This window comes from Dermatophagoides farinae, chromosome 2 (assembly GCF_024713945.1).
Source record: "Dermatophagoides farinae isolate YC_2012a chromosome 2, ASM2471394v1, whole genome shotgun sequence".
In the NCBI taxonomy this organism is placed as follows: domain Eukaryota; kingdom Metazoa; phylum Arthropoda; class Arachnida; order Sarcoptiformes; family Pyroglyphidae; genus Dermatophagoides; species Dermatophagoides farinae.
The window spans coordinates 3024568-3037085 of record NC_134678.1 but is presented as its reverse complement, the minus strand read 5'-3'; the positions used below and the strand labels follow the sequence as shown (position 1 = coordinate 3037085).

The 12518-nt window shown below is 28.1% G+C and overlaps 1 protein-coding gene across 2 annotated transcripts; it reads right to left on the bottom strand.

The window, feature by feature from the left end:
* Window positions 1–3001: 3001 nt before the first annotated feature.
* LOC124496236 (uncharacterized) lies at window positions 3002–12477 on the bottom strand. Of its 2 annotated transcripts, XM_075735935.1 has the most exons (7): window positions 11618–11667; window positions 11433–11499; window positions 9264–10083; window positions 8124–8390; window positions 5594–5833; window positions 5081–5446; window positions 3002–4893 (listed from the first exon to the last, which is right to left on the bottom strand). In XM_075735935.1, the coding sequence occupies exons 3-7, from the start codon at window positions 9991–9993 to the stop codon at window positions 3848–3850; spliced, it is 2649 nt and encodes an 882-aa protein (XP_075592050.1). In that variant the 5' UTR covers window positions 9994–10083; window positions 11433–11499; window positions 11618–11667; the 3' UTR covers window positions 3002–3847. The 2 variants fall into 2 exon arrangements, with proteins under 2 accessions (XP_075592050.1, XP_075592051.1); XM_075735936.1 differs by lacking the exons at window positions 11433–11499; window positions 11618–11667 and adding an exon at window positions 11830–12477.
* Window positions 12478–12518: the final 41 nt, after the last annotated feature.

The window sequence follows — 12518 nt, the reverse complement described above, 5'->3', positions numbered from 1 at the left end:
TTTCCCGTATTAATAATTTATGTACAAACTATTTCAAAAAAAAATTACGATTTCCGACTTATCGGATTGATCAAATAAATTACTTGATGATTGAATAAAAAAATGACCATAAATTGAAATATTATTATGTCCAAGAATTGTTTTCTTTGTTGTACTGTATTCAAATTTATGATTGAGAATAAAGAATTTTTATATTTTCAGAAATGTTGTTCACTTCACTTCACTTTTTACGAATAATTTTTCTTTTATTGAACAAACACATTATAATATGCAGAAGCAGACATTTCGTTTTTTTTCCGCACATATTAAATGTCGAAAGACATTTGAAAAAAAAGTCACATGGATTTTTTTTTCTTTGTTTCCTCTATTATCGTCGAAACAGATTCGATATCACGAATCTATTTTATTCGCTATATCGTTTCATTGTCAGTCACAGCAGGTGAAAGAAATATTTTCGATTCTGAAACATGAATTAGAATGTTTCTACTATTTCGTAATTCAACAATTCTATTGGATAATAGCAATAGTGAGTTATATTATTTCTTTTTATTCCAAACACTGTAAATTGGCTTTTTGTTATTTTCTCCATTTACATTTTCGGTGATAAATTTTTCCAGGATTTTGAATGAAATTGCAATATAAATTTTGGATATTTTCATATCAATCATTGTGAGAAATGGAATAAATTCTATGAATAATAATAATCCAACAAATTTTGTGATGAATTGATAAAGATGATCATCAATGATTCAGGAGTGGAATTTTTTTTTCAAATCTATATGTTTCTGGATAGGTTTTTAAATTTTTATTGAACAATCTGCAATGTCCGTGTATGTAGTAGTAGTAGGAGAACAAAGATTACAATATGAACCAGCCCGAGAACAGGCGCTTCGCGCCTGTCCTGGTCTGGCCCTGCGGGGCTGACTCCTTGACGGTCAATATAACTGGATACCCGCAGGGGTGGCGGCTGCGCCGCCCCCCCTGCTTGGTATCCAGTCAAAGGTATCAATCCTTGACGGTCAATATAGCTGGATACCCGCAGGTGTGGCGGCTGCGCCGCCCCCCCTGCTTGGCATCCAGCCAAAGGTGTCAATTTTAACGCTTCGTGCCTGACGGTGGATTTCTATGCACGGCGTTTTGCTTCCGGCTTTCGGTTTGGTACCGCAGGGTCAGCCATGACTTTTGTATTGTACCTGACACTTTTGAAAATGTTACGTAAATCCAACATCAACTTATCGATCAAACAGCATACTTATTATTGTTCATCGATATTGATAAGTTGGCGGAATACGATATTTTTGGTTGTAGATGCTGCGATCGTTGTTGACCTTCAGCAAAATAGCACCTTGCTTTTCCTCAATTTCCTCAACAAAAATCTTAAGATTATTTGGATTTTTGCATTGGGAAAGAGCCACATACATCATTCCATGTTGGAATACTGGTGTAGGAAGGTATACACCTACTTTTTCGAAAGATTGCCCTTGAGACTTATTAATTGTCAGAGCAAAAGCCAACACCACAGGAAATTGTCTACGCACCAATTTGAATGGCAGTTCAGGATCTTGATCGTTTTGTTGGAAAATGATCCGAGGAATCAGAGCCTCCGTGTTTTTGTGCGTTCCTGTCAATATGAGATCAGCCAATTTTGCTGAATACAATGAATGGCTTCTTAAATTGGGCAACGGTACACTTCGAGCTGAATCATCTCGAATCACAGATCCAGAATACTTTCGTATTCTAAATCCAAATCATAAAAAATGATGATTTCATCATCAAATACTCACTCACACAGGCACACAAAATGAAAATCACGTGTGTCACATTTATTATCACAATAATCAATTCGAAAAATTCGAATTCGAACTCTTTCTATGTTCTATTGAATGACTGCACCATCTATTGGATGCAAAAGCTGCAGCAACGTGTGCTGAGCTAGAACAATGAAAAAAAAGCTTTGTCAAAGCTACATACCACAGAATGCGTTTCTTTGGAAGCGACTTCTACTTCTGAGCTGGACGAACTGTTCAGCGGCATTCAAAAGTTTTCCCGCATGCTCAGACACACACACACAACACACACTGAGTAGCTCATACCAAATAGTTAGGTTTGTACTGAAAATAAGCAGGAATGGCCGGCTCAGCTTCGCCGCAGTTTACACACATCCTTAGCGTCATAGTATAGTAGATGAATATTTCATTTTATTTTGGCATCTTTCGAAATCGAAATTAGAATTGAAAAACAATAATAACAACAACAACAACAACAATACTAAGCCGTGAGCTCATCAACATTTTTGTATTTTGAATTTGAATCGATTCCAGTTTTTTTTTATCTTTTTTATTTGTTTGTTTGCCATTGCGATATATATGAACCATAATTTTATTCCGTTTTCGTATAAATGAGCTGAAAAAAATATGTTTAAAAAATTTTTGTTTTTGTTGTTACGTATTTTTTTCTTTGATCCAATTGTTCCATTTGTGAACACACACACACACACACACACACACACACACACACACACACACACACACACACACACACACACACAAAACATATACTATCGGTTTGGGTAATTATTATCATTTTTTGAATTATGTTTTGCATTGTTTTTTTCTATGAAAAAAAAAATTAATTTCTTTGTTATTGCTTATTCAGCATTATTTTATATTTTAATAATTTTTTTGAAATAAACAAACAAACAAACAAAAATTTTAATGGTGATGATGATGATGATCATGATGATCATGTATATATCACAAATTTTTTTTTTGTCATATAATTTGGAAATAAAACAAGAAACGAAAAAGCATTCATTTTGTACATTATAACGATGATAATGATGATGGTCATATTTGAAAAAAATGTTTTTTATCTATAGATTATTACATCTTATTTATGTTCACATTAATAATTTCTCATGATTTATTAGATTTGTTTCATCTATGAATAAAATGAAATGAAATAAAAAAAAATACACGATGATGATGATGATGAAGATGATGATGAAGATGAAGATGAAGATGATCACGAAATCTGAGAGCCGTTAAAAAAATTTAGGTAAATGGCACACATAATAATAATGTAAAACAAACTAATAATAGAATATTCTTTGGATTTTTTTTTGTTGCTGGAAAATTCCATCGTATTTCGTGTCTTATTATTTGAATGATTTTATTATCATTATGTTTTTTATTTTTTTTTTCTCTCTCTCTTTTACTGTCGAAAACATTTAATAAAGTTATAGAATTTATTATTATGTATTTAGTGTTTTATTTCCCTCTCCCTCTTTCTCTATCACGCACACATGCACACAATTTCAAAACAATTTAATCATCCAGACAATAATATCAACAAGAAAAAATGATACAATGAAATACACACACATACACACAAACACATATGTACAAACAAACAAATGAACAAATAGAGAACAATATAAAAAATAATAATAAAATCCAAATGTGTGTTCCAAAAATAAAAACGATTATCCATTTTTATCATTTTCGATTCCGATAGAGAATTATATAACAATGATGATGATGATGATAATGATAATATATGCACATGATTATCACTTTTGGTTTTTTTTTATATTCTTCGAATTGTTAATTTGTTTTTCTTTGTTTTTTTTTATTTTTATCTGGAAATGTATATGGTTCACATCTGTCCAATTTTATTGTATATTTCCGGTTGGATTTTCATCATTTATTTTTTATGTGTCTGTGTGTGTGTGTGTTTTATTCAATTTTTTTTATTCAACAAAAAAGTATATAAAAAAGTGACCACATATATAAAAGAAAAAAAATAGTATTTTAATGACTAGAATTTAGCTTTTTTTCTTGATTTTTCATTTTTGTTGTTGTTGATGTTGATGGTAATGTCGACCATCATCCTTATTGATATTCTGTTGTATACCATTAAATTCTGGTTCATTATTATTATCATAATCTTCGATGTTATTTTTATCACAATTCTTAAAGGTTATATTTTGTTGTGACTGTGGCTGCTGCTGCTGCTGTTTTTGCTTTGATTGTTGTAATGATAATGATGTTTGATCTATTGAATTTCTTTTTCTTCGACGTTTTCTTGAATCAACTAATGATAATCTTTTAAATTTGCAATGGGCATTTCGATTAAAATTAATGTGATTATTACTATTGCTGTTGTTGATGTTGTTATTGTTACTATTATCATATTGATTTAGGTCATCTGTTTTCATTGAATAATTAATTTTTATCTGACCATCTGACCGTTTTTTCTGTAGCTGTCGTTGTTGTTGATGATGTTTTTGTTTTTGAAAACTATTCGATTCATCTTCATGTATCACTGTTGTTGTTGTTGTTGTGGATGCTGGATAGATTTGTGTTGTATCCGTTTCATTCATATTCGTTGTTGTTGTCATTGTTACCGTTGATGGATGGAAATTTAATCGATGACAAATGTTATTATTATTATTGTTGTTGTTATTAGTACTATTAGAATTACTATTATTATTCGTATTTGTATTTAAAAAAGGATTTTTTCGATTCGTATCATCTGTCGTAATGATTATATCATTATTATTGACTATATTTGTATTGTTTGTTTTATTATTATTGTTGCTGTTGTTATTTGTCAGATTTGTACGTGTATTGATAATATGACTAAAATCTGTTATTGTACAACGACCATTATTTGGCTGATAATGAATAATACGATGATTTGGCGAGAATGACATTGAATGATCAGATTCACGAATAACCGATGTTAATTGTTGTCGATGCATTATTGGATATTTAAAACATCGGCGACAAAATAAACGTTGAAATGAATTAAATATTTCTTTGAATTCATTACGAAATGTTTGATTCAGCCATCCATATAAGAATGGATTCGAACATGCAGATGACATTCCTTTTGTTGTTATTCGAACATAAAAGAAAAAGATGATAAAGAAAAAAAAAGATATAGACCAGAATGTCATTAATAGTGATGAATAAGAAAACATTTTCCGATTTCTTTATCGAAAAAAAATAATTGAACAAACAAACAAACTTAAAATTCTATTGATCAAAAGAATAAAAAAAACGTTGATAAATACCAAACATGTGACAAATTGCAAATGTAATACGAAATGCACTGACGGGAAAGAAAAAATCAGCTACTATATTGAGTACATTCAATGGTAACCATGATATAAAGAAAATCAATGCAATCGATATCAATAATAGATTTGTTTTACGCATTCGCCTTTGTAATCTTGTACGTAATTTAGGTAACTGTGTAGTCGATGTACGACGAAGGGTACGTGAACGTAATTTAATACAAAGACGTGCATAAACAACCGATACAATAATGATTGGTCCAACATATTGTATTAACATTGATAATACAGAATAATAAGCTCGACCATTATCAATAGGCCATTTTTCAATACAAAAATTGATTGTATGTATTGGTCCCATTCCTATTATATAATTTAACAAAACATTATAATTATCGATAATATAAATTGATAATAATAAAAGAAAAAAAAACGTTTTTATCCAAATGAAAACTGACAAAAACATCATTCAATTCATTCATTCATTTGATTCATTTAATATATACATACCAATATAATGAGATTCAACAGTACGAACTAAAAACAGTGGCATTGACAATATGATTCCAATAATCCATATTAGTATTAGTTTTAGAAAAATGGGCACCACTGTTGTACGACGATGTTGATCAGGACTAACTGAACGAAGAATCACATTATAACGATCCAATGCGATTGCAATAATGGATAATGTTGATACAAAAATCGATGTTCCTTCCAATGCCTGAACCAATTTACACATTGTAACACCTTTTTTTCCAAAAAAAAAAAAATAATAAATTCAATTAACAAAAATGTAATAAATTAACATTATATAAAATGGTTATGATAATATTATTATTCGAGTGAATGAACTTTGAAACTTTAAAATTGTATGATGAGTTTTTCTCAATGCGAGACAAAAAAAACATGGTTTCAATTACTATTTTTGATTTCCAAATGCATTCAATGTGACTAGAAGAAAATTCTGTCTGAAAAAAATAGACGAAAAAAATTTCTTTTCTATTTTTTCGATTAAATCATTATATCACAGTAACGAAAAAAAAAATCATGGAACCAGAATCAAGTGTATTCGTCATTATACATGTAACAATTGATTCATTGAACGAGAAAAAAGTGATGGAATCAAAGAGAAAGAAAGAAAAAGAAAGGAAAATTGTTGTCATGCAACATGAGAACGATTTGACTATATAAGAATTCCAACTATAATTTAGAAGCGAGAATTTTTTTTTTTTTGTAGAAAATGTTTAAGAATCACAATTTCATTGTTGTAGTCATTATTATTGTCATCATTTGATTTATGATGAGAGAAAAAAAAGTCCATTTCAGAATGAAAGATTTTCGGTCGACTAATTTTATGGTTCATATTACATGTAATTGTAAAAGTTATACATTTTCGTTTTGTTAGTTTGAAATTTTTTTTTCAAGTTTTTTTCCTGTCTAAATGAAATGAAGATTATCAAGAATTGTCTTGCGGTCTATTGAGTTCAACCGCACACACACACAGAAAACTGGAAAAACTTGATGAAAACAAAACAAAAAAACAATACAAATCGCTAGGTATGAGGACAGTAAAATAAAAGTTAAAAGATTTTCAAAACAAAATTTTCCCTCACATGATTACCACAAGAAAATTCTAGATGATGAAATCTAGAAAAATGTTTCTTTTTTTTTGTTCTATAAGTTTAAATAAACAAAAACAACAGCCAAAAAAAAAAATATTGTTGTCCAAAAATAAACATAAACACACAATAAAATCACGATATTTAGAAATTGTGATAAATAACATTCGAATAAGTGGCGTATGTATTGGAATTTCATTCATTTGTTTGTTTTTCTTTGAATGAATGTTTAGCGATAAAAAAAACGATGATTGTATTACAATTTTTGTTTTCATTCATACATTTGATTTCTATTTGGAAAAAAAATATGAAAATCAACAATATCCAAACATTATGACCATCTCATAGAATAAACATTTTTTGTGGTAGGTGGTCAAATATAAACACACACACACACACACACACACACATAGTGAAGAGGACAAAAATATCTAATCGTATTCGGATAAGATTACATGTTTAATTTATATTTGCACTTGACAAATTCTATTTCTTGAAATATATCCTAATCCTTAACGTTTGGTTAGTTTTGTTGGATGCAATGGTTTTGTTTTACGTTTTCTGTGTGTGTAACAAGTGCAAAATTATTATGGATGGTCATATGAAATTGTCATCATGAAAAAACATCATAATTCTATTTTGTTCACAATTTCTCTTTCTTGTTAAAAGAGTGTATATGACAAACATTGATCTCCGTGTTATACATTCACATGAAGCCTTAATCAATATCAATCGGATAAATGACAACAACAACAACAACAACAACAAAATAATGATGAACATGAAGGCAATTCTTGTGAAAAAAAAAATAAATTTTACAAAACAAAAATTGTTAAAAGGATCGAAATACAAATCTTTTGTATATTTGCAGCGGCTATCAACATCCGAACATAACAATGATTCTTTTTTTTATGGAAATTTTTTTTTTTCAATTCTAGAACATCTTTTAATATTATCAGTATCGATTGAGTAGAAAATTTTTTTTCGTCATTTTTAGAATAGAAATATATGGGTGGTGGGGGAATTTTTTCCTGTAACTTGTGTTCCATTCATTCATTCATTTATTCATTAATTCTCTTCTCCCCTCTTCATTGATTCCCGGCTATAGTTAAGTAAAGTTTTCAACATTGAAGATGAACGAAATCGTACACACATCAATATTCTATTTTTTTTTGAACTGGATAGAAAATCATTTTATGTAATAATATAATGAAAATATCGATTATGACATATGTCAAGAATCATCATGTTTTATGTATGTGCCATATTCAATTTATAAAAAACAGAATATTTTTTTCACATATATAAAAATAAATGTATTTCACTAGTTTTATATTTCGCTGTAAAAATATTTTATATAAAAAAAAAAATATCTTCATCATTACGGTCATCGTCATCATCATTATATATATACATACCATAAGGCCAAAATTTTGTCGCTATCTCAAACAATGAGAATGGTATTGTAAAAAAACAAAGTAATAGATCGGAAATGGCTAGATTTACAATGAATAAATTCTGTGATGTACGCATACGAGGATTTCTTGCAACGGCCAAACAAACAAGACCATTACCAAATGCTCCAATGAATATTAATACAGCATATACGATTATTAATGTTACCAATATTGGTGTTTCCAATGCTTGATTACGTAAATATTGTTGAAACAATTCTTTTTCACTTTCTGAATCAAAGAATAAAATTAAAATAAGAATAAGAAAAAAAATGTGTATAAAAATCATCAGAGAATTGAATTAGAAATAAAAAAACAAACAAACAAAAAAGTCAATGAAAAACAAAATCACTTCAACACAACCAAAACATCATTAGACGTGAGAATTCTGTCAATGTTATCATTATTATTATTTGCAATTTTCAGAAACGGATGAGACGGGTTGATCTGTAAAGAATCACAAATCAACATCATCAGTGAAATTTTCGAAATGAAATTAAGGAAAAAAGAACAGAGAGAGAGAGAAAGAAAGTGAGAAATTTTTTGCATCAAAATGAATTCTATTCATGATTCATGATTCTCATCTTCTTCGATTATAGGGAGGATTCAAACAAAATGGAAAGAAAAAATAATGGAATATAATGTGTGGTATAAATTGAGTTATTTTTTTTTTTGGTTATTTAAATTGCAATGTGTATGTGTTTTCATTGTTCATAAACTATAAACATAAATGAAGAAAATACTAACAAACCAACCAAACAAAAAATCAAACAAAATAGTATAAGAATTGTGTTGTTTTGTTATTTTTTTGGGCAATTCAACATGAATTTCCGTTGTCAAATTTATAAGCACCATATATTTGTTTGAGAAATAGGAAGAAAACAAAACAAAACAAAACAAAAAAAAAACAAGAAAAAAATAGAATACTCTCATGACATTATTATTTTTATTATTAAAATACATGCTGTACGCACACACACACTCCCACATCATCAACAGCCAATAACCACTAGAAAAAGAAAGGAAATGGTTTATCGTCAAGATAGAATAACAAAATAAAAAACAATAAGCAACTAAAAAAAAAAAAAAAAAAAATTTACAAACCATCATCATAGTTGTATGCATTGCTAACAATTGGTGATGATGTAAAATATGATGAATGTGATAATGAATATGGTGATGTGAACGAATAATTGTTTGTTGTCGAAGATGTTGATGTTGATGTTGATGAGGATACAGCATCAGAATAGTAGGCCATAGTTGATGGTGATAATGATTGTAGTTGCTGATGATGATGATTATTATTATAATGTTGTTGTTGTTGTTTTTGTCTATCATTGAAAACATCATCAATTCGATCATTGGTAGTTGTATGGCTATTATCTGATATAGTAGTTAAATAGGAATTTGATGCTGCTGCCGTCATATTGTTGACCATTGTTATCCATGGTAATGTAAATTTATGAGTTTGATGTTGAAAATAAATTGTTGCAATCGGTGTCGAATGTCTGATTGTTTCAAATATCATTGCTGAAGATGATAATTCATCAGGTGTCATATTTGAATTAATACTATTCATTTCTGTAGTAATATCTTTTGTAGTTGCTGTAGTTATGGCCATAATATTTATTATAATACTTTGATTCAATTTCATTATAAAATGATAATTGAATGATGCTATAATAATACTTGTTGTCGTTTTCATCGATTTTCTTTTGTTAAGATTATCATCATGTGAAAAATAATAATCAACGATTGTTGTGAATTGTTGCAAATAAATTAGGTCAACAAAATTATTTTTTAATAAAAAGTTTTCTGTTAATCGCATGACCATATCGTCATTATGTGATTTTATTATATTAACTGATGATGACGATGTCAATACATATGATTATTATGTTTAAAAATATCCACATGATGAATGCTGTATCAAATAGAAACAAAAACTTATTATTATTAGGAATTAAGAACAAGAAATCGGCACTTGAATATTTTATTTTATTCTGGTCATCCACATGGAATACCCATGAATTAATAGTATGTTTATATAAATTGTAAATCCTATGAAAAAAAAACATGGTTTCAATTATTATTTTTTGATTTCAAAATGCATTCGATGTGAATAGAAGAAAATTCTGTCTGGAAAAAAGAAACGAAGTATCTCTTTTTCCGATTAAATTATCATATCACTATAAGATCTGAAACAATCAACAATATAAAACATTGACATCATCATTTATTATTGTATGTCAATCAGGATAATTGATTTAATAGAAAAAAAAAGTGGACAGATGTTCCAAACAAAATTGAAACTTCAATGGTAATGGTAATACAAAAAAAAGTGAGATACTTGTTCATGAAACATTGATGATTTTCTTCAATCATTATTATTATTAATATCATGATCATTTGTATTATTATATTGTATTACACATCATCAATTGTTGATTGGATGGTTGTAGAAGATTCATTGATTCTACTGTTTTGGATGTTTATTTGTTGTCATTGTTATAGTTTTTTGTTGATGTTATTATTATTTTCATCATCATCGTCATCATCATCACTATTGTTGCTATGATTCGGTTGATGCATAGTATAGTATTATAAAATAGAAAAAAAACATTTTAAATTTGGATTTCTTTTATTTCTGAGAATGTTCTTTGAAAACTAATAATTTGATCATATTGTGCACGAAAGCAAACACATAAACAAACATAGAAATAGAAAAAGACAAGACAATTTAAATTGTTCTGACTAAGTGATATGATGATATTGAAAATTCGGTCTCAATCAAAGTAGGTTATTCTTTTTTTTGCCGCTATGATGATAATGATGAGAGTCTCTTATTATGCCGCGGGTATTATCATGCGTTTTTTTATTTTCTTTATCATTTGGTTTCATCATTCATCATTTTTCTGAGTAAATATTTGAATTTTCAACGTTGTTTTTTTTTATAATTGCCAGCAGCGGAAATACTTTTAGAATTTTTTTCTTTTTATTTGCTATTTTAAAAAAATTAGTCAGAAAAAAATTTCGAAGAAAAATCAGTTTGTCAAATAATGCCATTAAAAATTATCTATTATTACATTGTGTCTGGATGACAGTGTAACAAAACTGGAAAAATATAAAGTTTTCTATCTTCCTACCAACAGATAAACAGATATATCGTTTGAATGGAAATGGGAAAAAAACCGATTATAATTCCAAATAGAATTAAAGAAATCAAAATGATTTACTTTTTTATTTTTGGTCGTAGTCAAAACTTTAACATACTTATATGACGCATTTGATTTGTTGAACAGGAAATAAGTTGAAAGCGATTTTTTTTCTCTTATTCTAACTTTGAAAAGTCAAATGACAGAAAAAAAGTCCATCATATAGAGATAACATGAAAGTGAAAAACTTTTTCATCCAGATAAATAAAATTCGAAGCAAAAAAAAATTGTATAATAACATACAATGTTGATTGGTCGAATGATTATTCACTCTTTTTAGCTGTTAAAGTTTTAAGTTTTACAACAAACAACACAATGTTCAGCCATTCGATCTGATGTTAATGTTTTTTTTTTTTTTTTTGATTTGATTTGATTTGGAAAAGATAAAAGGAAGATGTTTTAGCTTTGTAGATGTTGGAAATATAAACAACACATTAAAACAAAGATAAACTTACATTCACAACGGATAAAAAAATATGTTATTGAACAACAACAATTATTAATCATCAAATTAATATTATTAATTTCAGAATAATTGAGGCGTTTCATCGCTTTTTTTCTGGCTAATGTATGATCATCATAATCTTTGTAGTAGTAGTAGTTGTTGTTGTTGTTGTTGTTATTGACTGTCCATTACAAAGATCCACTTGGAAAATAGCCTTTTGTTAGTATATGTATAGTTGGCGCGAATAACTCACATTACGAAAAGATGAATGAATTTGTTGTCGTTGTAACTACTGAAGTTGAATGTGATTGAACATTTTGAATATATTTTTTTTTTCAAAATTACATAAAAAAATATACAGAAAAAAAATAAATCGGATCGGATTTTCACAAATGAACAAATTATTAAAATATTTAAATGAATATATCTGACAATCTGTTGTCTGATGTTATATGATACTGTTTTATTATTTGAATTCAATATTACACAAGATTCATGAATCAGACCAACATATACACATACACATATATGAATACAAAGTGACACAATCTCAATCTGAAATAATGTTATTTGATTCCGATATGTAGCACTGGTTATACCATAAAAACAGAATATTCTATCCTGTTGGTCTGTATATGTTTATGGCCAACATAAAAATGATTCAGTTTCAGTTTAATTCTTTAACATAGAATATATTTT

Coding starts and splice junctions, on each gene's coding strand:
- LOC124496236 (XM_075735936.1), bottom strand. CDS start 9,993: ATGGTCATGCGATTAACAGAAAACTTTTTATTAAAAAATAATTTTGTT. Junction 8,391..9,263: donor TGCATACAACTATGATGATG/GTTTGTAAATTT, acceptor TCTTTGATTCAG/AAAGTGAAAAAGAATTGTTT. Junction 4,894..5,080: donor TGCAATTTGTCACATGTTTG/GTATTTATCAAC, acceptor TAACAACAAAAG/GAATGTCATCTGCATGTTCG.